Raw genomic sequence first — 25,915 nt, forward strand, 5'->3', positions numbered from 1 at the left:
TTTTTTCATTTTCATATCACTGCTGTCCTTCTGAAATCTTGTATTTCCATATTTTTGGCAATAAATCATTATTATTGGTCACCCTTTATGTTTGCCGCTGGGTCTTGCAAATATCTAACTGATAAAATGAGTTCAAAAGTGCTTGTCAACTTTGCCAACATTTTAATCATTTAAAGGTCTGATGTTACATTTTTTGGAGGATCTATTAACAGAAGTGTTATGTAATTTTAGGGAAGCACGAGCGATTATAGGCCATACAGTTCCAGAACAACCCAGAAAAATGTTCCTAATAGCCAGATGTCTGACAGGTCTCAATACAGAAAGCATTCAGAAAGCAGTCTGATTCAAACAATATGCTTTTGTTCCTATAATTTACAAATTCATAAATATACATACTAAATCAACAATGTTTTGCTAATAGCGAAAAGTAAATGCTTATTACAAAAAGATCATCTATAATTCGTTTATTAAATAAAAGATATGCCAGAAAAGTTTGAAGGTTAAAGAATTGTTACTAGTTTAAAGTAGGCTTGGTAAATGAATTTCAGGAAAAAAGAGAACTAATGGTTACCTTGTTTTCTGGAGTGAATGTTTTAAAATAAAAGCAGGTGTCCACCTTTTGCTTTTTGTTTCAGTCTTAGGGAGTTTTATAGTAATATAAAGATACTGTATATCAGCCAATATATCGGTTTTCTACTTCCAGTGCTAAAAAATTATCGGTTCTTGTTTTCGGCCAAAATTTACAAATTGGTGCATCCCTATATAAAATACATAACAATGTCTATAAAGGTGTATAAAGTACTTACATAATGAAGTGTTATGTTTTTATTACCTTAGAATAAGCCGTTTCTATCTACATACACCATTGGTCCCCATAAATGTAATTCACCATTTTGTTTCTACAGTAACCCTAAACAGACAAACATGCTCTACAGAGCGCGTTTCGTGAATACGTTATCTCCTTCGGAAAAGAAGCGAAAAAGTGACGTTTTTATCCTGTGTCAGCCACCGTAGTGCTTCGAAAGGGAGGGGTGAGAGCAGTTGGTTGCAATTAGATGCAATAGATAGTGCTAAATTTCATACACAATTTTAAATTCTACAGTAATTTTTCCATTTACTGAAAAACTGCAACAATGACGATATATTCAAATTAGCATAATTTTTCACTATATTGTACATGTAAAAAATATAATAAGTGTTTTCACATTGTATTTTTATTTTAAATAACCAATTACATTTACATTTTACATTTATTAATTTTATTCAAGCGACTTACAAGTAGGAGAGCGTATAAACATTATGTCGACACACTAGACACTGTAAGTGTAACGGTCCTGTCTGTCCCATTTTGTTCCCCTGCCAGCTTTCCTTTTTTTTTCACTCCATGGACTCTCATTCACCATACGTTTAACAGTCACGGACTATACTCCCCATAATCCTTTGCACCAATTTGTCACCATCTTTGATTACATGTTTCATGTTACGTTGGATGTTTGTTAATTCTGTACCCCTTGGATGTTCATTGTTGCTCATTACCTTATTGATTATCACTACCTGTCGTTGTCATTGTATCTGTCTTCAGAGTGTTCCCTTACAGAAGACCTGACCTAAATATAACAATGTCAAAACTACCAGAACTGGACTATATTTTCTCTCTGAAGGCCAGCCTGTTGAACAGGAATCAGTTTGGCCGGTCTCTGGAGAATTACACAGAGGGGTTTGTCGGTTTGTGCTATCGGTGAGTTGGAGCGTTCCCTTTCTAAACCGCTTATTTCTGACTGGTCTGGATGATGATCTTCTCACCCTTATCATGGTCCCCGACGCGGAGGAGTATCAGCTGGAGGACTTCATTAATCCAGTCCTCCAAGCAATGGGCTCTGAATTCCGCGTTGGGGGCACTGATGAGATCTTGAGCGATGGTCATCCAGAACCAGTCGATAGTGGAGGATTGGCTCCAGCTCACCCCATATCCGCTCCGCACTCCTCCACAAAGGTCCCGACCGGCCTTCCAGAGGCCCTTGAGCTGGTCCTGTCCGAACTTCCAGAGGCCTACAAGTTGGTCCCGTCCAGCCTTCCGGTGTCATTCCAGCAGGTCCCATCCGGCCTTCCAGAGGTCTTTGAGCCGTTCCCATCCGGCCTTTCAGTGTCCTCCCAGCCGGTTCCGTCCAGCCTTCCAGAGGTCCTCGAGGCATCCCCTGACACCTCCTCAGGACACTCCAGGGCAGTCCCAACTGTTTTGGCCGAGGTCACCACTGTGGCCACCTTGGCAGTTGCGTGCATCTGGGCGGTTAGGACGAAAGGGGGCCTACCCTAGAATTTTTTGGGGGGTGCGGTAGCGGTCTGCAGTTCCCGTCCCGGTACTTCCACTCCAGGCCACCAAACCGGGGAAGTAAAAGCCTGCTCCTATTGGGGAGACATTAGGCTGCGTCCTTACCATGACACCGCCACGGCAGCCACCAGCTCCAGCTACTCGTCTCCCGAAGTCACGGCCACGGCGCCAGTACTTGCTCATCGTCTTCACACTATAAACTGGATTATCACTACCTATCGTTGTCATCGTGTCTGTCTTCAGGGTGTACTCTTACAGTTAGTTTACAAAGGTACATTCAATTTTTTCTTTACATTTTTACAGCTTTTTATCAAGCGTTTAAACAACCGTTTCAGAAAAGGTGGATGGAGATATCCAATAAAGTAAAGTGGTTCGATGGCTCTTAAATTTATCATCTTAGGTTTACCCTCTCAATCGCACAGTATGACTCAAGGAGCTGCAAAATTTCTCATCAATTACCTTGATGGACAACAGAGAACAAAATGTCAAACTAATGAACCCTAACATCAAAGTGCAATCTCCACCGAAATTGATTAATGTAGTCTTTGTGGAGTAACCCTGCGTTGCTCAAGCCCTGATAATCGCCTTGCCCTGTCTGAAGGCTGCTGGTAATAACGCAGACAGATGGATATCATGTGGGATGCACCAGCAGGTTTTCATCTCACTGTAGAACACAGAAAAGAGAGGCAGAAAGCCACTGGCTGTATTGATGCTGACATCACCTCACCACCTCAAATCATTCTCTAGTCTTCCTTTCCCGGACCACCCAGTTCCCCCCCGCACCCTGGTTCCTGGCCATTAATAAATCCATTCGTTTCCGCTATTTGAAACCGAAGAACCACATTCTTTCATATACACGCACTGCTCACAGCGTTGCATCTGTCTGCTGCGGCGTGTGCGCCTGTATTAACGCGAGAGAGCGAGAGAGAGCGGGTGAGCGAGCAAGGAGAGGGAGAGAGGAAGAGCGAAGGAAAAAGCGAGCGATCGAGAGACAAGGGGGGAAAGAGACGCCGAGTGCATGAGAGCAAGACAAAGCTATGAAATTCATCGGAGCTCTTTACCTACTGTTCCTCCTCCCGGCTTTGAGCTTCAACAGCAGGTAAGAGCTGATTTACAGCTATGGCATAATCCATCAAGCCCATTCATTCTGTCTTTCTGTCTGGGACACAATAGCTGGTGATGTTCATCTGTGACAGCCCTTTGTGGTTTGGGGTCACCGTCTGTGCTCACAAGTATGTGCATGCCATGTGAGTGGACGAGAGACGCAGAGAGCAATTGAGACGGCACGGAGAGGCAGGTTGAAAGATGCTTAACTGCTCAACTTTTACTCCTTCTGCTCCAAGGGCTTGGCTAGAGCCCTGGAGACAAAACAGAGACGTTCTCTTTCTGGCACAGAGAGCATGTAAAACAAGGCAGTGGTTTTTGGCTTATAGAGGGTGTTTCGGTAGATCTGGCGACGGAGCAAGTTTTTTATCTGTCCGAGCGACGGGATGTCTGGGTATGGCAGAATGCGTTTGTGCATGTATTTGCAAATCGAGTAATGCAGCGGGGGATGATTCAGAGACAGGGAATAAAGAGAGAAGCATAGGCTATGCGAGGAGGAGTCTTGCCGAGTCAGGGAGTTTCAAGGATTGATCATTAATTTAACTACTGATAAAGTCATGCCTCTTCCTTTTTTAAACCCTGAACCATTTTCTTCTGGAGGACAAAACCACTGCACACTGAAAGGTCAGTAAGCACACAGCCGAGCGTTGAGCAAACACTTCACAGTCATTTTGAAAAATGAAAAGCATATTAAAAGTGTATTTGTTCTGAAAATTCTTCGGCCCTTTAGATTTCTCCGGGCAGTGGTCCCATGCCTAGAATGCAAACATTGAATTAGTGATTTGGTAAAATGTACTGACTTAGTAGTGACACAGCTGATTGTAAAACAGACAATCTCTGTTTGTTCAGGTAACTGTACTGAGAATATTACAGTGTTCTGTTTCACAGAATACACTCCTGTAATTACTTTTGAACATTATACAATCGAAAGAGCAGTCTGAATGTGTTCTAGATAGCGTTATGATCATCCCACAACATGAAAAGAAATTAAACTCCTTTCCTCTAATATATCAATTGTTTTTTCTTAAATGATCAAGGCCATTTTCTGTGAGTGACATCTCTTGGTATTAAGCCCATGTCAAACACAGATTTGAGGTACCTTTTTTAAATATTTCCAAACAAATGTTTTTACGGTAGAATTAAAATTATCCTTGCTCAATGAGTAACTTTAACTTGTGAGCAGAAATGAAAATCAGATGAAATTTGAATAGGATTTTTATGTGATATTTCACTGGACAGCAACATCTTTATTATATATTAACACTACTGTAAATAGGACTTCCAGGTTTAACACAGAAATTATTGATTAAAATGCTGATGTCTGATAGTGGTTAGTTTAATTCGTTAAATTAGTTTAAACACATGGTTTCAACTTTCCTGTTCTACTTTTACTAATACATCCAGTTATAAATGTTTTGCAGCAGTATCATGTAAACGTGTGGTACAAGCTCACACTCTTAACTACAGTATTAAGAGTGCAGTGAAGCAGAAACCTACAACCAAACAAGTACAGATGCAGACATGTGGTGGACTAAAAAGCAGCACTTGCCCTAATTTTCTGTTATTTGCTAAAGACTGAGCATCATGAAGGCAGCCGTATGTTTCAGTCATCCGGAGCGTTTAAATCAAACTTTTGATGTTTTGTATTGTGCGCCTCTACTGTTATTTGTTTAGGTCTTGTTTTTCCATTCATGATGTTCGTTTGTTATCAAGGTGCCCAGGTATGTAACATATGCCATATATCTCTGGAATTCATGTAGTGTGAAAGCAACCATGACCCATATTTTCAAGAATAGATAAAATAATGTATTAGTCTAATTTAAACGAATCCGACAAACGGCAACAAAATGTTCATTCTAAATCAAATATCCAAGTTACAATATTGTTGTTTTTAACCATTTAACAGATCAAAAGCATAAAATAGCTGAATAAATCTAAATATAACAGCAGAGCATATACAGTAGTTCTACATATTATGTTATTAGTTATCATTTAATGGTTTGTTTTTCTCATTTAGATTCGTTTAATCGCAAGGTAATAAAGTGTGGCTTTCATTTAGGAATACAGAAATTCAACTCAGCAGTAAACTCACTGACAACAAATGCACACAATCTACACCAACAGTTCATCAATTCTGCTTACCGGTCTGCCCAGCACAACTGACGACCGTATTGAACTACATATATATATAAATCAGCAAGCCATACTGTTCGGCACTTCATACAGAGAAATGATTACATTATGCTGCATAAGCATTCAACGTTTAAGGAAGCCTTCTCAAAACAGAACTGTACTCAATGATTTCATCAGATCCTCATAAACAGTGCATAAATGGCTGTTGTTGGCCATATCGGTTGTGGAACTCTTCCAAAACCACATTTGCGTGGCATGGCATGCCCTTTGGGTGATACTACTGCGAAAGTTACCGCTTCGTCTGATGATGATGCTGTATTTACTTTTAAAGGGTAACCGTGACCTTGCCACAGACAGACCCATACGTTTGACACCCGTAGGTTTGCTTGAGCACTGCATTTTGTATGTGTGCATGTGTACTACATCACTGCACATGTCAGATTTTTTCAGGCGTTGATAAGAGGCCATGCAGTTTACATGGAATCCTTGTACCTTGTGTATTATGCATTACCATTAAAATACTCTATATATGTCAGGGTTGGGCCGATAGACGTCCATCGCCGATGACTGACAGCAATGTTGGGCCGGCATCTTGATTCCCCTGCATGACGCAATTTTTGTCATCAGGAGGGTCCGCAATCGTCTGCACATCCTGTCTTTCTACGCGTAATGCACATTTCCAAGACAAATGTAATCATTATGACATTCTGGGCATGTGTCGAGCTCATCCATTCACGCACATCCACGGTTTAGAATGAAATGGAGACGGAAGTACAAATTGAAAGCAAACACTAGTCAATTTAAGATATGTTTTCTAAATGTCGATTAAAACAATATCGCTGAATGACTGCTTTTCCATTAAATGATGTTATGCGCTTGTAGTGTATTTTGATTCTTCTTGCGATAAGTCATTCTGGCAGTACTTCTTCTTCGTACGTTTTATGGCAGGTTGCAAACAAATTTACTGCATAGTGCTACCTAATGTGATGAAAAAGTGAAGAGAAATGGCCATATTTAATTATATATTTTCATATTACCTCACTGTTCCTAATAAATCTCCATAATGCACTCACTCGTTTTCCTGCATTAGGGCCATCATATAAGATATTACTTATTGTCATGTGACTTTTTTATACGCCACGAGACTTGTCAAAACGACAAAAGTGTTTTGATTGCATTTTTGCGAAAAATGCCTTTATCATATTGCCTGAAAAAACACCTCATAGGATTGGAGAACTTTTTAAAGATACATGGGAGATTTTTCAATGCGCTATTTCAATTTGCGCATTTTGAAGGGTAATGGAAACCTGTCTAGTGGATCGCGGTAATGCACTCACACTGTGTGTAGACTTGTCTATGACGACATGAACTGTGCGCATCCATGTTGGCAGCGGGAAACATCAGTGATGTATGACCCGCGCTGTTGACTAATCACACACAGCCTACACTGGTGAGCACAAGATCCACTCGTCATTCCATAAGAAATAAAATGAAAGAAATTCCAAATTTGTTGGACGTAAATGCGCATGTACTTGTAAAAATGCTCATGATGTCTTAAAAATTGGCACCTTGATATAACTGTTTTTAATGTTTAGGCAGATGGCCATATAGCAAACTGATACAACCCCCGCCTCGCACTTAATATTATATAATAATAACATTTTAAAATGATTGATATTTGCATTAAATTAGGCCTAAAAGGCTGTTTTGGGGTGGGTCACCAAGGTTAGGGTTGACGTATTGAGATCATGACCAGCAGACATTTTTCTTTATTGGAAAGAGTATACTTACTAGTGCTGTCTTATTTACAAAGGTTTTTATTCAAATCAAAGTTATTCTCACAGTTATCAAGGCTCCCGTGTGTCATACTTCTTAAATGTATCTGTTACAGTCTTTCTCATGAAGCTCAGACAGGTTGTTAAATGTCTCTTATCACTCCCTCTATATTGTGGGTCTGGGTTTCGGTTCCTCGGCTCGCTGTTACAACTGTCAGTGCTCCTCAGTTCCGCTCGCACGCCTGCAGCGTCTCCCTCAGGATCTCGCTCTTTCTCTCTGATGGCTCAAACTTTGATGTAGGGAACCGTGGAAGCCTCTTCTGCCAAACCTTTGCCTCCAGTGGAGTGACTGAAATGTCAAAAAGGAGCATTGTGCAAAGGTATAAGACGAAAGGGTGGGAACCCCCATCCTCTACCCGTATCAAGAATAGTGTTTAGGCCATGCAATTGCTGGGATACTATGTTTTTGCTTTTATCAAGCGAAGCCTTTGAGCCAGTGTTGTCATGTGGGAAAAGACCAGGAAGACAAACTCATTGTGGTGTGGATCAATGGTGGCTGGCGGAGGGGGTCATACGTCTCATATCTTTGCTCCGTGGACTCGATCATTATCCATTAATCTCTCATTTAATGGCTCGAACATTCTTACTAATATCTTTGCGCACCGGCTACTAGGATGCAATAAAATATTCCATTCTTGCTTTGGGTGAATAACGACCTTGAATAATGCTTTGTGGTAGTCATGGCAACCGTGATTGTTCCCTTGATAGGAATAGCTCTTGTCTGTAGCAGAATTTGCTGTGAACACAGCGATGAGTGACTGTCATGTGATTTTCTGCCTTTTGTTTGCTTTGTTTTTTTTGTTACAGATTTTGTGTTGATTGTTGTTTCTCCAAGAGAGCAATGGAATCCAGGGAGAGGGAATGAAGTCGTTTTCCTCTCAGCTTCTCAGACCCCAGTTATGTTCAGGGTAGTGTTCATCTCCTTTTAGATGAAATCCTCAAACAATATCTCAAATGGTGTTGCCATGATACGAAAGTCTGAATAGCAAAGTACTCCATAGACAGAAATTTCTATATGAACTTCCAAGACGTTCGTGTGGAAAACTCCCAATGTACTATATGCCCAGAGTTGTCTCGATTGTGTTTTTTTATATTTCTCCTACAGAATTTATTTACATACAATGCCAAGTTACTTAAATAAAACAACATAGAACTTTGTTTAGTCAACCTCTTTATTTGGTGTGACAAATCATTTTGTACGTTAGTCCCTTTACTATTGTTTTTAATTCATGCTATCAAAACTTTTTCAAACGATTGGGGTTTGAGAAGAATCTGTTTCCTCTTTTTCCTTTTTATTTCTTCCACTTTATTCTCTAGCAGCATCCTGGGGGTTAAGCACCTGAAATGGAAAAAAAGTTTTCGAAATATCCAGCTTGACGCAATCGCTTTCATCTGACAGACTCTCACACTATGTGTCACTGATAGATTCGAAAGAATATGAAACTCTCAACTGTGCTTATATCTCAACTCTGCTTTAAAAGCCGTTCAGAGCTGCGAGAAGCACGTGCCAGGCCGGAGAATAGAACAGATTTGCTGGCAGATCCAGAGGTGCCCATGCATGACCGAGCCCAGAGTGCTTGGCATCGCGAGCAGTAAAAGGAAAAGGTCCAACATTTTTCTTTGCTTACCTGCATGATGCAACCACCTTGCGCTTCTTTCTCTCCTCAGGTCACATCTGTTATGTGCTCTGAGGGAAGCTTCCATTACAAGCTGTGATTACATTTGGGTTTACTTATGATGGGAGATTCCTTTAATTCATAATTTAGCAGATTGAATGTGCCTCATACGTTGTATAATAATGTTGTGGCGAAAAAGCTAAATATTGGGCCCGGGTAACAGTTTTAACTGTTTTAACCTGACCTACATAGTAAGCTTTAATAAGGAACAACAAGTTTCAGCAATTACAGCTTCCTGTGGTTGGTTGTCAGATGAGCCTTTAGCTATTTGAAAGCATGGTGTTGGAGGGGGAGGGTGCTTTGATTAAATTAGCAATCGAGAAAGAGTGATTCGAGGGTGATGCTCTGAATGCAAGGACAATGTCATAATGTGTGAACATATGCATGCAGATAGGCTAGATTGGATGTTCCTGGGGAGTGGCTGCATTGTCCTGCGCCCTTGCCTTGACTGAGAGCGAACATTGAAATGCGAGGGGCATACTGTAATCACAGCGTCATGGCAACCAAGCAGGCTGTCTTATACTCGCAAAGAAAATGAATAGAAACACTCACTTTGCTACCACAAATATTTAGGCAACTGATTCATGGGTGGTATGTGAGAACAATCACTATTTGTAAGAAATGTCAATATTCCGTAATCTAATTTGAGTGTCAGGATCATTCTGTATGAGGAGAGAGGTTTCGACTGTTCCAAATATTTTTGGCTGAGAAACAATCAGCAGTAAAAGTTAAAGAAAGGGTGCCAGCAGGATACAAGGTCTCCTTTTTTCCCTTGGGCTCATTTTGTTCTCATTGAGTCTGCGAATTAGCCTGAAAGGGTCAAAATGGTAAAAACTCATGGACTAATTACAGAGTAAACAACCCACTCGGACATCACCACATTTGGTCCATCTGAATCATAATGAACTTGAAATGCCTTGGAATAACATGAAATGGTCTGTTACTGAGCTGGTGAGAATTTGTAAAGCTTAGTTAAATTAAAGCTGCACCCCTGTGCCTGTGACTGCTGTGTTGGCAAAGAATTGGATGAATTATGGTCTTAAAAGGTGAATAACAGTTAGTAGTAAAAAACAAATGGATAAAAAACACTGTTCTTTTTAAATGTTTAAATACTGGTTGTCAAAGCTTACAAGCACTTTTTAATCATTTTTTGTTAGATATTTCCAAAACCCGGTGACAAACATAAAGGTTGACTAATGATAATGATTTATGGAAAAAACAAAAATCTAAAAATATGGAGATACGGGGGTTTAAGAAGAGTAGTTATAATTCAGTTGAAGGCTTTCAGATCATCTTGGCACTGAGAAAAAAATCAACATTAATAATTTTCCAAATCTTTTGACCATTCTGATAAGCAGTCTTTGTGATGTGTTGCCCTTTAGATCATTTGTTCATTTCCTTATCAAAACAGGAATTTCAACCATTTATTAACAATAGACTTGGAAATAAAATGTGCAAAATTATGCAAATAATTTCAATAGTACATTAAGAGGGATGTTTTTCTACATAAATGCAGCAATCTTTTGATTAATTTAAATGCATAAATATGCTTATGACACACATTTAACATCACTTTTATTTTCAAGAAAAAGGTTTGTTGCTTTTTGAGTGAAGCTTTTTACGTTAAGTGTGCAATTGGTCCTGGGATCAAAACAAGCATGATGTAAAGGTTTTATGGTAATAAAACTAAATTGCACCTATATGTCAGCAGATGTAAATCAGGAGCGGAGTGCATTTTTTTGCATTTAAATTTATAGCCTCACTGAAATGGAGAGCAGTCAGCGGATGAGTTATTGAGAGGAAAAATATTTGTGTGAGAGCAACAAAATATAAAAAATCTACAGAAAAGACAAATGGCCTCTTTTGTTTAGACACACACGCGCACAGCGCTGTTCAGCTTGTAGGTTTGCAAGCAAGTGGTGTCAATCAATGTCATAAGTGGTCTTCTTATATAGACCGAGGATGTCATACATCATAACCTTAGGCACTTTCAGCCAGCTTCAGGAAATGATTTTGCATCTTATGCCACTGTGCTGCCACATAAATGTATGTGGTTTTCTTTACCAGACATTATATCAGAAACCATAAAGGCATGCATTATAAACGCTCTTACAGGATTGTGAGGAACATATAAATAAAATAAGTAACAAGTATTTCGGAGAAAGAAGAGAGAGAATGGCTGCAGGGGATTTGTCAAAGCGATTTGATGTATGTCTTTCCCAGTGGTTTGGCGTTTGGAGCTGTACATCAGCAGGACTTCCAGAGGATAGGTAAGGGTGGGATGTTGTTCGCTCTCTCTTTTTTTTTTAAAGTTAATGCGCACAGGATTGAGTTGTTTATCGTCTGGGTGTTCAGCATTTACATTTCGCAGACATTGAAGCATGTCTGGTTCTTGTCGCAGTACAAGTAAATTGAACTGTCAAAAAACTCACTGTTTAGGACGGTGCATGAAACCTCGTGAAACCTCCAACTTGCTCTGAAAAGAATGTAATAAACACTTTGTTGTGGCATCCAAAAGAACCTCCATTTTCAATCAAAGCAGAGTGGGAGGCTATTTATTTGAAAACTGGACGCCTTTCAGTTGCTGAAATGAATATAGATTCTCCAGCAAAAACGCTTGCCACTGTTGCGCTGACGTGCGTAATTGAGAAAAAGACAATAGCGTCGTGGGTCTGTTCGCTCCAAGGGTAGAAAAAACGGAGAATTCGCAAGCCAGCATGAAGAGCAGCATTTACTTTCTTTCTTTCTTTCTTAAGTGAACGCTATGATTGGCTAATTCCAAATTCTGAACGCTCATCTGATTTTATATAAAGCATAAGCAATGCTTGTCCTTGGTTTGGGCTGCAGCTATGAGAGAGAAGAAATGGTAATGCTATTTTTTCTGTTCCTCTTCTTATTGTTTCGGGGTCAAGTCCCTTCTTTTTGTTGTCATCATAGTCTTTCAGAGTAATTGTTGTGTACATTTAGATTGGTGATGAACTGGAAAGTTCATGGACAGAAGCTGGTAGAAAACCCTGGGACGGAATAAACCTTTTTGCTTTTTTCCGACTCACTCAAGGGCCAAGTTTGTACCAGTTTTTCTGAGGAAAGTTTGTCTTTTATTAGGCATTTGAGCAAAATGCATCGCTAGAGGCAACATAGAAAGGTCACAGAATATGAATGAATTTGTCTGCCTACAGCTTTACACTCGTGGATTTTTCATGAAATGCTACACTGAATATAAAAATGTGTTGATTGCTAATAAACAGTTGACTGAGCATAAGTATATATAATATAATTACCTATGGAATCTATATATTCACACAGAAAATGACTGTGTTTATGTTTATTTAATGAATAATTGAAGCATTAAACAGTATATTGGTTTTCTGAATTGCCATTAACATGTGATCCTAATATTCAGTTGCTTCATCTCCAAAGGCCTTTAATTAAATGTCATACATCAGTACACTTTTTGCTGAAACACATGACGTGGAATGGGTAAACATTTTTGTAACATTTACAGATGACAGTTCATCACCTTTTCAGCAAGCTCTTTTTAAATGTTCCATGGCTATGAAAAGCAATGTTTATTTTTACACATTTTTATTAAGGAAATTATTATAGAGATTAATAATTTAAGAGCCTTTAGCGTCATGACAGCTTGCACACTTAGAGACTGTTTCAATGGACACACACGCCTGACCTAAAGCTAAGTGTTTGGTTATTGGTCCGGGTAGTGGGTAGTAATATAACAATTTATTTTATATTTTATTAATATTACTGTTTTTATTAATCATTTATTGTATATTAAATGTATTAAAGGAAATTAAAACTACTCAACAGTTATTGATTCTTAGCTGAGTTTTACTGAAAGTTACGTACATATTGTTGTTTATGTTGTTGATGCTAAAACCGTCTATAGACTCTGTGGTCTTTGAACTTAACTTGAATTACTTATTTTTAGAGCATACCCAAAACAGTCTCATTTCAATACGTAACTATTTAAATTTGTATAAATTCATACGATCAAATGTTTAAGTTTGATCTACTTTGATTTCACTCGAGTGACGGTTATGTTTAATGGTGGGGTTAGGGGAGTGGCTTCAGTACTACTTTTCCAATAACCGTATCTTTTTGTACGATTTACATTGTACACTTTTAAATAAAGGAGCCACCTCATTAGTAATTATATACTGTGAAAAAAATCTTGCTTTTACTGGCTTGCACATTTGTTCATTGTTGCATCTTCTAAATCACCTTTGCAGTGTAAAGTCAGTTTCACTTTTCCACATGGGAAAATGCGCTATGTTTATCATTCTTATTGATTTATGAGAAATGATGATTTATGGTGTAGATGGGATCAATTCAAAGTCTGGATCTAATTGGTGACCTCTGATCCAGACCAATACTGTTATTGTTGCAGTAAATTTGAAGTTGCCCTTTTTCAGAGGAATACTGCCGTTACAGGTAAATTACTCTAAAATGCTGTATTCCCTTGACTTGATCCTGAGCTTTAATAAAACCCTGATTATAAAATCAAACAGCCATATAGGACCCTTCGGATCTGACTTTTTTCTTTTTATTTAAAACTTTATGCATGCTGTAGACGAAAGGGAAAGCAACCTTGACCGCCTCTCTCGAGAAAAATGGCCGGCTGTCAGTCAAACATGAATCTCCCAGCATCTATGCGACCCGAGGCGTGTCAGGACAAGGCTAGAGGGAAGGGTGAGCTTGTGTGTCTCCGCGTGTGTGTGTTTACAGATGTGCATGTATTGACTTTTGGAGATCTGGGGAGAATGAGAGTCCCAAAGTTTCAGGTCGTTTGTGGATTATTTGGCTGTCAATCATGTCATCAAGATTGATCGGGGTCCAGGGAGCGAGGGCGGTTTTTCCCAGTATGGATTGTGACAGTGAACAATACTGAGATGCACTGACATAAGCAGTTTGCTTTAATGTCACACAGTTTTATTTAAAAAGGACAAAGCGGACGACTGACCGATCCTAGAAGAACTCTCTGAATTATTTAAGCCTAAAGGTCTTAAGCTTCCTTTCAAATGACGTCCTCCAACAGCCTCAAAGTAACGTGCGTTTATTTGTAGCAAATCAAGCCAGGGGGTTTGAAAGCATTAGCTGATTGAGAAGACAAACTGCGAAGTCTTTCCACTACCAAAGATATATGATCCTAAATTTGTACAAGCTTTTCTGCATTTAGCAGCGTTTCCACAGGCTCTCAGAGTAAATTAAACCTAAATAAATGATGTCTGTGAAACCAAAATATCATGACTTCCTATCTACCTTTTAGTCTAACTAATGCACGTTTGTTCTTCGCTTGCGTTATTAGTTCCAGCTTTAGGCTGATCACACAGAGAATGCGATATTGAGGGATTTTTGAAATCTTGAGCTGTTTTCTTAAAGACAGCAGGAATAACTAACGTCGTACAGCTTTTGAGCCATCTCTCAGGAGCGTCCTCCTAGGGTGTGGTGTAATGGATCGGATCTGATGCCTCTATTTACGTTACCAATTTAAGTGGAGCGGCATGAATAATTTACGAAGAGAAAGATGGCAGGAGCAACAACAGACTATATCCGGGTGTTTATGTCAAGCAGCCGTCCATCCAGGAAAGCTTCTTATAAAATCTAGATTGGATCTCAGTCTCTGCCTCCTTATGGCTTTGTCTTGTCTCTCTCCTTTAATAGTAATTGGTCCCCCTTGGAACCTAAAAGAAGGGGCAGAGATGCGTAACTCACCAGTGATTACTCGGATTAAAGAGTGCAAAGACTTGGTCAGGGTTGTGCAAAGACAAGTTCATGAATAATACATGCTACAAATCTATCGCTCTGATCATGAAGGGAGAATGGCCGCGGGCCGAAGGGAGAATGTATTTGTGTTCAAGAACGGAGGGGCCCGTAACTGGATGAACAAAACTGATGTCTTGCCTTGGGAGGAGATTGACCTGAGTTTTTCATAGCATGTTTTCGGAGGTAAAAGATGGGTAAGCACAACACAATATCACGGCAAAAACATAACTATTATATGATTTGGCTAACTTTGGCTAATACGAATGAATTCATATTATCTAATTCGTACATTTTTGTAAGATTTTATGCTTTTGGGTTTTAGGGTTTCAGTTGTTTTGGGGGGGTTTATAGGTTTTTTTTGGGGGGGGGTTAAGAATTATAATAGGTTCTAATGAGTTCTATTGTCTTTTTTCTCTTCATATTGCACCGTGCCGTGTAATTGTGCACTTTTGTACAATTCAAATCGTACGAATTCATACGATTAAGCCACCTTGAAAAACAGTTACCAATCAGGTTGGAAAGCAACAGACAGTACAGACATAAACTTATACAAAGTGTAAAATCTAGTAGGTAGTAATAATGTTGTCCAACAGTGACACTAGCGGACAGTTTAATACGCTGACAAGATCTACTTGTATGCATCCTGTGCTTTGTGAAGTAGGTTCAGAGTGCATGTGTTTAGATGTAAGAAGAGTGAATCTGTAAGAGCTCTTTGAAAGATCTGTCTCTTTTCATGATGGCTGCAAAGAAATGCGACAGAAAAATTGATTTTGATGTCGCACGTTGTATAGCACCCGCTGTAGCACCCTAACGTGTCTGCCTTTCGTTCACCAGCTTATGTTAACCCCTAATGCCTCAACCTTTAAATCTGCCACTTTCCTCAGCCTTATTTCATTTCCAAAATGTCATATTTGCTTCCTCCGCTTCCTCCCAACATAAAACTGAATCCCTTATCAGGATATCCGCTACACCCCGAATGACACGGAGGAATGGATACCGTTATTTTTATCTAATCTCTTTCACCGAGCATATTCTGTGTCTGCCTCCATCTCCTCTGACAGAGAAGCCGCTTGCATTTGCGCTGTATCTACCTTCTGCACCGCCCCGACACCTCTCTGTGATAAGCCCCAACCCCCCCTACCCACAACCCCGGACCCATCCCCACCCCCCTGTGTGCACATCAGTGGAGAGGGAGTATTCTGCCACCAATAAAAAAGCCAGCCAATAGTGCCGCAGTGGTACATTTATCTTTTCCTTTCTTGGCCTTTGTTATTCTTCTCTTTTCTCAGCTCGGTCTATAGATCTATTTCCGAGCAACTTCCCGCGTTGAATCTCTCTTAATAAAACGCCGGATCAAGACGCAAAATTGCAGGGAGACGAAGGGCAAATCCATCCAGTTGTTTATAGGCTAGAACATGCCAACACACCTTGAAAGCAGCTCTTGGCTGGTGCTGAGATCTGAACTGCTATGTTAAATCAAATGCCTCATTTGGTTTGAAACTTTTTACGGAGAAATTATGTTTTTTTCACAGTTCTGCACTACGGGAGGTTTGCTGTGAAAAGTGGGTCTTTGAGGAAATATTATTTGCAGGGGTCTGATGTACCACAAACACATCTGTGTTTTTTTTTTTGTATTGAATTACTTTATTATTGCAGGAATGTTGGTAATGGAAAAGCACTCAGTGGTGTATGGCTTTGGCAGTGACTTTGTAGCTGGCATTGCCAGTGCGACAGTATGTGTTTATGTGTGTCTGCATCTGTCAGCAGTGTTTGTGCTAACAAGTGTTTACTGTGTGCTTCCTGTGTCTACATGCAGCTTCAAGAACGCAAATGTCGGCATATACCCAGTGGGGCTTGAGTCCACATTGAAAATCTGGGATGAGAAATCTAAACCTTCAAATAAACAGAATGTTTTAGGATTTGAAAAATGTAAAACCACAAAATATGATTGAATGAATAAGAGGTAAGATTCTGGCACTACTAACCAAATGTAAGAATATTGTGACATGTTAAAGGGACAATACACCTCAAAATTAAAAATGTAGCAACATTTATTCCCCCTTATGTCCTGTCAACCATGTATAACTTTCTTTCTTCTGCATTACACAAAAGTACGTCATTTGAATATTGTTGATGACCAAACAACATCGGACACCATTGACCTCCATTGTATAGACACAAAATCACTGAGACATTTCTCAAAATATCTTCTTTTGTGTTTCACAAGTTTTGAACAACATGATTGTGAATAAATGATGACAGAATTCTAATCTTGTGTTGAATTATCCCTTTAGCTCTTTTGTAGTTAGATTTCCTTGCATTGAGTGAATCACACAAAATGATCTGTAAAAGGGAATAACAAAAACAAAAAAACTGATTTCTGGACCACTACTGTATGTGTGCCCACACACCAGCTTTTGTGCATTTGTTTGACACTCCGAGCCCTGGGGGTGCTGGGAACTGCTGGTTTCTGTGGTGAGGTTGACGTGGTGCTAGATTCCGGTCAGCAGGGCTGGTGGTGAAACGTTGTTATGTTGCCGAAGTCCACAGCGGCCATTCGCCTGGTCCGCCTGTCGGAGGCTCTTCTGGCTGGGCTCGCGCCCGTGACGACGCTGACAGAATGACAGCAGGGGTGCGGAGGGGTGAATGTCAATGTGGGCAAGTGCTGGTTCCGCATGATCTGGGGCACACCCTTACTCAGATGCATGCTCGCACACACATATTTTCATATCAAGTTTATTGAAGGAGTGCAGAAACATGAGGTGTTACAATAGAGAGCACTTGAGTTGAGAATTCATTTTTATTCCAAAGGCTTCTGGCAAAGCAGAACCAGAACCAAACATTTGGCAGACCAAGGGACTTTTGGTGAATAGAGAAATAGGGACCACTGGTTAACATAAAATGAGTGTTACATTTTAGGTCTGGCCCAGAAGCATTTCCGGTTTCATTTTTATTCATTTTATTTTTAAATATAACATATCGCTTCTGTCCTTCTGAAACCTCATCTCCATATTTTGTGACTTTGCTTACTTTATGTTTGACACTATAGGTTAAATATCTAACGAAGCATAAAAAACAGAATTAAATCATTTTAAAAGTACAGTGTTTTTTTCCATTTTCAGAAAAATAATAAATTGAAGTTATGGAAGGACAGAAATAACGATATTCGTTTAACATTTTGATTCGGTTATATGTTCTTAAGTATTTTATTCCAATGTTTGCATCATGTGAAACAGGAAGTTCTTCTGGACTAGCTTTGCTTACGTATTCCAAAGTGGTCTATAATATCACTCTTTACCACATTAATATACTTACATTTTGATGATGCACTGTCGATTTTCATTTTATTTGAAACATTTTAATGTGGTATGAACACTGAAACATTTGAAATTTAACTACAGTAGCTGAACTACGGCTGTCACAGTGTTAGATTTTCACTACAATGTAATCATGTTATTAAAATGGTTTGGAAATAAAATCAATATATTCATATCTAGTCTAAACAATATTATTTTCATAAAATGTTTTTGAAATGAATGAATGAATGACGCATTTATAAAGCGAAATAATTTTTTTGAAGTATTGTCAAAATTTGAGACAAATACAGCTACTGTTTCAATTCAATTTCGTCTGTTAAAAAAAGCAACCACTGAAGCCTGATGTCTGTCAGACTGTGTGCCTATGAATATCAATGTATTACTGACCATGGAAATGGAAACAAAACCTCACAGGCTTATACAGTAATGTATGAAGATTTTTGCGTCAAGTTTTGCCAAGCAGAACAGCAGTTATTATTATGAAATGACAAGAGGTTGTGGGGGCATGGCTCATTCTGTTGGTGTGGCCTAGTTAGCCTGTCATAAGATTGCCTGCAGATGTGAGGAAAGACGTGACGAAACAGGTGTGCAGACATTGTAGGCAGCAATAGATACTACAGTATCTACGGTATGCTTCCTTCAATATGCAAACAGATGGTGGCATCTCATGATGTTAGGTGAGCATTGTATGAAGGTTTTTGAACACAGCATGGAGCACACGTACGCATTGCTGAGCATATTCAGTAGCACACACACAGATACTCTGTATCTTTTTCCATTTTCCATTCACTCATTCACATACAGCCAGTTACCACATGGGTGAAATAATGTGTCACACGCATATGCACACACGGACACACACACACCTGCAGGCTGAACAAATGCCCATAATAACACTCTCCTCGACTGTGATGTTCACATTCCATTAACATTTGTGCCAGTCAGGATGTAGGGCATCTCTTGGAACACGAGTGTATCTGTGAAAGCACCCTCTCTCTCTCTCTCCCTCTTAATCTCTTTTTCTTGCTCTCTCTTACCTAGCTAGCTTTGGTGCCTGAGTGAGCTATTTAAACCTTTTTATTGACAAGTTTGTAATTTTTGCATACTGATGCCACAGCATGAACTGCGCAAACGTTAACTTAATATACGTCTTGATTCACGCTTTGTTGATGATCTGATTCATCCTACAAAACAGATTATCTAAAAATCTTATTTTTGTAAGGATGCTCGATATATCACATTTTTATAGGCTGATTGAACAAGACTATTGTGCTTTCATATGGTCTTGTTGGATCCTGGGAGTGAAGTGTTAACATCTTGATTAATCATAATGGAAATGCAATTTATATGCACAACGGAAGAAGACCAGCTGTTCTCGCGCCTGTCTCGAGATGCTAACTGTTCTGAGCTTTGGGAAAAGCTGTTCTGAATTTAAATGTGGTAATACAAATTCCTCTGGTCTTATTTTTGTGGGAGGTCTTGTGAGAGGTTGTTTAAGGTGGTCATATGGCATTAATACGTGTTTAAATGTATCTTTGGTGTGTTATTAGTTGCCCATGCATGTATTAGTCATGTAAAAACAAAACAATGCAGATGCATTCTATCTTAAAGCAAATGCTCATCCAGACCTGCCTGAAACACCTTGTGTAACCACACCCCCACCAGTTCGTGGTATGATTTGACTAAGACGCAAGTAAGGTGGGCGTACCTGTCACTAAGCTTTGGAATCTGATGGTAAAAATATGGTAAGAGGCGTTACATTTCCGTCACACGCTTGCAGGATTAAACCAATCACTACGCACTGGTTAACTGGCCAATCATAGCACACCTAACCTCGTTTCAGAGAGGCGGGGCAAAGAAGAGATACTTATATTTAATATAATAATAATAATTAAACCTTAAATCCTGTATACACATTGCATTACAAATAGCCATGTCATATGACCCCTTTAAATATTCACTTTAAACTACTACTAGGCTTTTCTGTCATTGTAAAGTGAAGTGAGTGCTTACTGTGATATTAACATCACTAAATAGAATTCCAAAAATTCGAACTATTTTTAAATAGGCTTCCGAAACATTGGTCGGGCCGACTAATAGCTCCGCCCCACACCCGGGGCGGTTTCTTTTTATTGCTGGTGTTGGGCTGGTCTGGATTGAAACAGAGCAACGTTTTAAAAATGAAACGTGTCTGTGCCGCAGAAGATTAATCCTATGAATGTCTTATAATTATAGAAATAAGTTTTGAGTACAAGATAATGTATTTAAAAATTACACACATTATTTTTATCAGTCAGTTGGTTTTCATTTTAATCCAAAGAATAAATGCGTTGTTTAACTAAAATAATTGAAATCCTCGCAATATTGTCTGACTCCCAAATGTGTGTTTAACCACATTTCAAAATGTTTAATTCAATTTTTCTAATATTAACATAACAATTAATGCTCTTTTATGTGAACAAATACCAGCCATATTCTCTGCAGTTCTGTCACATGGATGATTTCCCAAAGAATTTGCAAATGTTTAAATAATGATAAAATAAATCTATGTCTATGTATATACCCATACACCTGAACTATATTTATGGCATATTTATCCTTGCAATATCTGAAATCTTCTATGTCCACCGTAATTCAGCTGTTGTTGGTTTTGCGTGAGTGTGTGAGATTTCTAAGATTTCAGGTGCAGTAAAGAATGGGAAAGCTTTCATTTCAACACTCCTGAAAATACAAAGCTAGCAAAACCACCAGCAAATCCTTGGACTGATAAATGCTAACATCACTGTTGAGACTTTCAAAAAGTGTTTCTCTTTTGAGCATACCAAAGTTGTCATGGATGTGTTGCTTCTTGCACAAGGGATTACTCATTCGCTGTAAGTGGGAGGTTTCATTAAACTGATTATATAACTAATTCTATGAAAACACAATGACATGAATAACCTTGGCAAGCAAACAGATAATAGTTCAATAATCCATGTTAGTTTTAGTGTGTGTAGAATCCTAAACAGAGCTACGTAAATGTTAATTTTACATTTACTTTTTACTAATATGCAACAAAGGAATATTTTTTCAAGGTATATTCAAACAATTTTGAGTGAAGAACGTGGTTTATTCTTGTATTGCCCAGGTTGCCATTGCTTTTTTCTCGTTTTAAAGTTATTCACATTGATCAGTTCATTCCAGTGTAAATGGTTAGTTTGGTGGTTATCTAAAGAACCAAATCAGAACAGCTGTGGTTGCCGCGGCCTTGGTAGTCTTATCTTAACCTTGAACAATCAGACAAGCACTTCACATCTAAACTGTCATTGGGAACAAAGACATTGTCACACAGAGTTGTGTAGAATCCAGATTCAACAACTGGCAGGGCATGTGGGGTTTGGACAAAAGAAGCCTTGCATATAAATGTGTTGAAAGACAATCTTGCGCCTTCAACACGGAATAAGAATCCAGTGATCTCATTTCAAATGCAAATACTGGCATTTCATAAGCACAGTACTTAAAGTCAATGTGAACCTCTGTTCACAACCATTTTACATCTGTAATATGCCATATTTTGGAGTGCAGTATAGAAAAAAGAAAAATTACTGACTGGGGAAAAAGTTGGACAGTAGAGATGTAGCCAAATATTCAGTGATATCTGCCGATGCCGAAAACAGGGTGGTTATGTTAACTAGCATTAACTAAATTCTGAAGATTAAATATTAATATTTCCTAACTTTCTGAATGTTATAAAATCATATAATGACTATTCATAATGAACATCAAACCGGAGATGTTTTAGATACACAAATTCGTGGCATTTTCCTGTCCTCTGTTGAATGACAAGAAATATCGGCCATGATCATTGGCAGTTCTTAAAATATGCTTTTAAAGTCTGAAACTGATTATTGGCCGATATATCGGTGTATTTTTACTTTACACACCAGGAAGTGATTGGATAATGAATAGTCGGCGTTGCATACCATAACAGAACCAGGTACACTCTTAAAAAAAAGGGCTTCAAAAGTTCTTAACAGCGATGCCATACAAGAACCATTTTTGGTTTAACAAATAACCATTCAGTCAAAGGTTCTTCAAAGAACCATCTCTTTCTTACTTTTGTTTATAATCTGAAGTTATAATCTTATAATTTTTCACCACAAATGACCTTTTGTGAAACTGAAAGGTTCTTCAGGTGTTATAGGTTCTTTATGGAACCAAAAGATTCTTCTAATCTATGGCATCAAAGAACCTTTTGAGTGTAGTTGGGTGGAAAATGTAGAGAACTTTGCACAGAAGAAGCAATACGCATATTGCACAACACATTGAAACAAGCGGGCCAAAGTCACATTAGCTTGTAGATGGGGAACAGAATTTCGTGATGAAGGCAGCTGAAAGCTTTGGGTCCACAGGACCAGGATTTATAACCACTGCTTTAAACAATGCACTACTATAGTGTTAGCATGTGAAAATATGAGGGAAAAAGTTTGTGGGAGTTAAGTTGTAGTTAAAAATTTTCTAATAATATTTACCATGTGGGAATAAAGAACATCACGCAGGCTTGCGTGGATGCTTAAGTGCTGTCTGTCAATCCACCAAGTTCCAGCTCAGCCCCTCGTGTAGGGCTTTCTTCTCTGTATGTTGAGATGACAAAGAACGCCCACGTTAACTACTGCGCCCTTTTCAACGTTTGAATGACAAGTGAAGAGGAATCTCACAGATAAAGTCCTGTTTACTGACAGTAAACACTCCCTCCCTGACAGTAAACACGGAGGGAATATTCCTGTTTGTAAAGAAAGTCCCTCACGCTGAACTAAAACTTTTGTGCGGTAACATTTCCAGTTCAATCTCGGTGATGCTTAGAAGCGTTTCCGTGTAATGTTAGGTTTTATTCATCCTTTTGACTGTGATGAAGGTCAGAAAGGTAGATAGACATAATCAGCTGTCACCATAAGGTCTTTTTACACTTGCATAAAAAATATTGTTTATCAAGTAAATGTTAGTACAGTATAAGAGTATATTAGTTTGGGTTTATCCCATCATTTTAATAAGATCTCATTATTGCATTTGACTGGAAACCAGAAAAAACGGCAATTAAAATGAGAGTAAAGTGACAGAAAATTGATGCTTTGAAAATGAAATGAGGCTCCTGCAAATGGAAAATTTAAATGATGTGAAACGAATAACTATTCTATAGACGCTATTAGCCTGATACTTTCTCAAGTATTGATATAAAAAGAATAATTGAGGTTTCTTTATACCATCCACTGACCTCAGCAAATGACTTTCTTAGAGAAAGTGACAATGAGATCTCCCGATTCAAGTTAAAAGATATTTCTGTCCGACAAAAATCTAATACAATTTAAATGGGACACACATGTCTTGTAATTTGATCATTGGGGAGGCTATAGACTGTATAATATTGTGGCAACGTATAACTGAAACTCATTAGTGGTGAAAAATAAACCCATTTGAAATGTTTCATGATCTTGATTTATTCAACTCTGATAAGGTTTCGGATCTGCTAGCTTTAAATGAACTAACCTATAGGCTTTCATTAAGTTTAATGAAAGTAATAACATTTCCGAGATTTGCAGAAAGTGTTCACATAGAAAGTCTTTGATTTCACAAGTCACTCTGGGTTTGCATGAATCCAATCCATAATGTTCCCAGCACAAACAGCACATACTCTGCTAACACAACGGTGTAAATCCTATTAACCTAATGGATAGGACCAATAATGCAGCATTATCTCCACCTCAACCTGATTAGCAACGATGTTGTATTTGTAGGGATTTGCCAAACTGGCAGTCTGATGTTGGCCTTGTAAAGCCAATAAGCCCCTTTATTTTCCTCCCTAGAATCATCTGGATTGAAGTATCATTTTGTATGTCAGTTGCTGTAAATGTTAAGGGAAATGTAAGCTTCTAAGCAGCAATTTTCTGTTACGTCAGGAGCCCGCTGGACACAAACCATGAGAGAAATAAATACTCAAAGCAGAGCACTGAATGAATCTGTAATATTGCATTGTGACTTCTCTGGCTTCCAACAGGTCGATGATTTATAAAGTTAATTTTACTACAAATGACCACACTGCATCACTCTATCAAAAGAGCTGTAGACATGCTTCAGGCTGTTGTCTCTGCAGTCACAAAATGTCAAGAATCGTTTCCACACCTATCTGCATTCCCCAAAGTGTCTTATTGCACTGAGCTAAAGCTCTTTCTTAGATGATTTAACTCATGTTGCCATCCTTGCACTGAATTCATAAAGTGTTATAAAACAGAATGGAAAGCTTTATGTGATTGTAACAGAGCTATTTTGTAATGTCTGTTTATCTCATGCAGAGCTGCGGCAAAGGTTTGAGAGAGCTGAGATTATTACATAAAGAAATAGTTCACTGAAAATTGAAAATATATGAACTAATTTTTTTCCTATGTATTGCATTAAAGGATGAACTATTCCTTTAAAGATATTTAAGTTTTTGGTTGTATTGAAAGTAGGACTAAGCATATTGGGTTGATATTTAAATAACTGAAGAGGAGGTAAGTGCTGCAAATGTTATGTCATATTAGATTAAACTCATCAAATCAGATACCAGACACGGTGCAGTTTTTTTTGTTAGTCTTATAAGGACACTGTGCAACCGTGTAGACCAGCCGTGAGTACAGTAAAGCAATATGTCCAACCTCATTAAACCACGGTCCATCATTTTCCCTCGCTTTCTGCAGTAATATTTAAAAAAATGTACATATTTCCTTCTGTCTGTGAATCACTTCTTCATCGGCTGCTTTTTAAACAGAGACCCAGAAAAAGTAAAACTAGTAAATAATATTAGAACTCAGCGTTGATACCTTCCCCTTTGCCTCAAGGCTTGGCCAGTGGGGAAACAGGGAGACATATGTGTTCCTTGGCAGGGATGCGGAAAGGTTGGCGCAAGCTAGTTTCCGATCCGGTGGGGGATTTTGCTCAGGTGTTGCCTACAGAAAGAGGGACGCAACAGGAGGCGTCGTGCCACCATCAGCCAATAGGAGGGTAATCAGGAAGTGCTGTGAGACGCAATCAGCTCTGATGTGCCGGTGTCCGCAGGAGAGCCTGCATTCCCTGCCACGTGCAGCGAGCACATATGCCTCTTATAAAACCAGCTATACTTTAGGATGATGTCCGCACCATAAAACAAACTACTGATGAAATTTGCATTGACGCATGCTTTTAAAGGGACAGTACACCCAAAAAAGAATCATCTTTGTGTTAAAAACCTGTATGATGTTATTTTATCCAAATCAATCGAAAGCACACTGAAGGCGAACTTTTCCTTTAGTGGTCGAGACTTCAATCCTCTTGACTTTTGTTTATCTCTCTTGATGGTGTTCTAAAACGACTGACATGTTGGTTAGCCCACACTGATTGACATGGATCTCCGCATTAGCAGGGAACGCCTGTCAATCCCCGCCCCCTTCTGGGAAATCTGAACTTCTGGCGAGCCAATCTGAGTCATTCCCTTCCGTTTATATTGCCTGAGCATCTCAGCCTTATATTTAATGTGACAGTGAGCTCCCACGGGAGTATTGATTAGATCGACCCTTAAGGTTCTCTGAGTACATATTTATATTTCAGAGAGCTGCTGTCTGTGTGAATTTTGTCAGGAAATACTGGCAGATTGGAAACCCTTTGGGTGATCATTTGACTTTCATATTTCACATATGACTAGAGGTGCTCAAGGGAAAGGGCAAAACTCATTTCTGTCATGTAAGTCTTCAG

At 38.9% G+C, this 25,915-nt stretch overlaps 1 protein-coding gene across 1 annotated transcript in view; it reads left to right on the forward strand.

Annotated features, from left to right (window-relative positions):
* Nucleotides 1–3,094: 3,094 nt before the first annotated feature.
* luzp2 (leucine zipper protein 2) overlaps nt 3,095–25,915 on the forward strand; it is an 80,477-nt gene continuing 57,656 nt past the window's right edge. Inside the window, exon 1 of the mRNA XM_056766407.1 lies at nt 3,095–3,428. Within this exon, the coding sequence (XP_056622385.1) occupies nt 3,367–3,428 (62 nt within the window). The 5' untranslated portion in view covers nt 3,095–3,366. The remainder of the gene's footprint in view (nt 3,429–25,915) is intronic.

The sequence above is a fragment of the Triplophysa dalaica genome, chromosome 14 (assembly GCF_015846415.1).
Source record: "Triplophysa dalaica isolate WHDGS20190420 chromosome 14, ASM1584641v1, whole genome shotgun sequence".
NCBI classification, from domain to species: domain Eukaryota; kingdom Metazoa; phylum Chordata; class Actinopteri; order Cypriniformes; family Nemacheilidae; genus Triplophysa; species Triplophysa dalaica.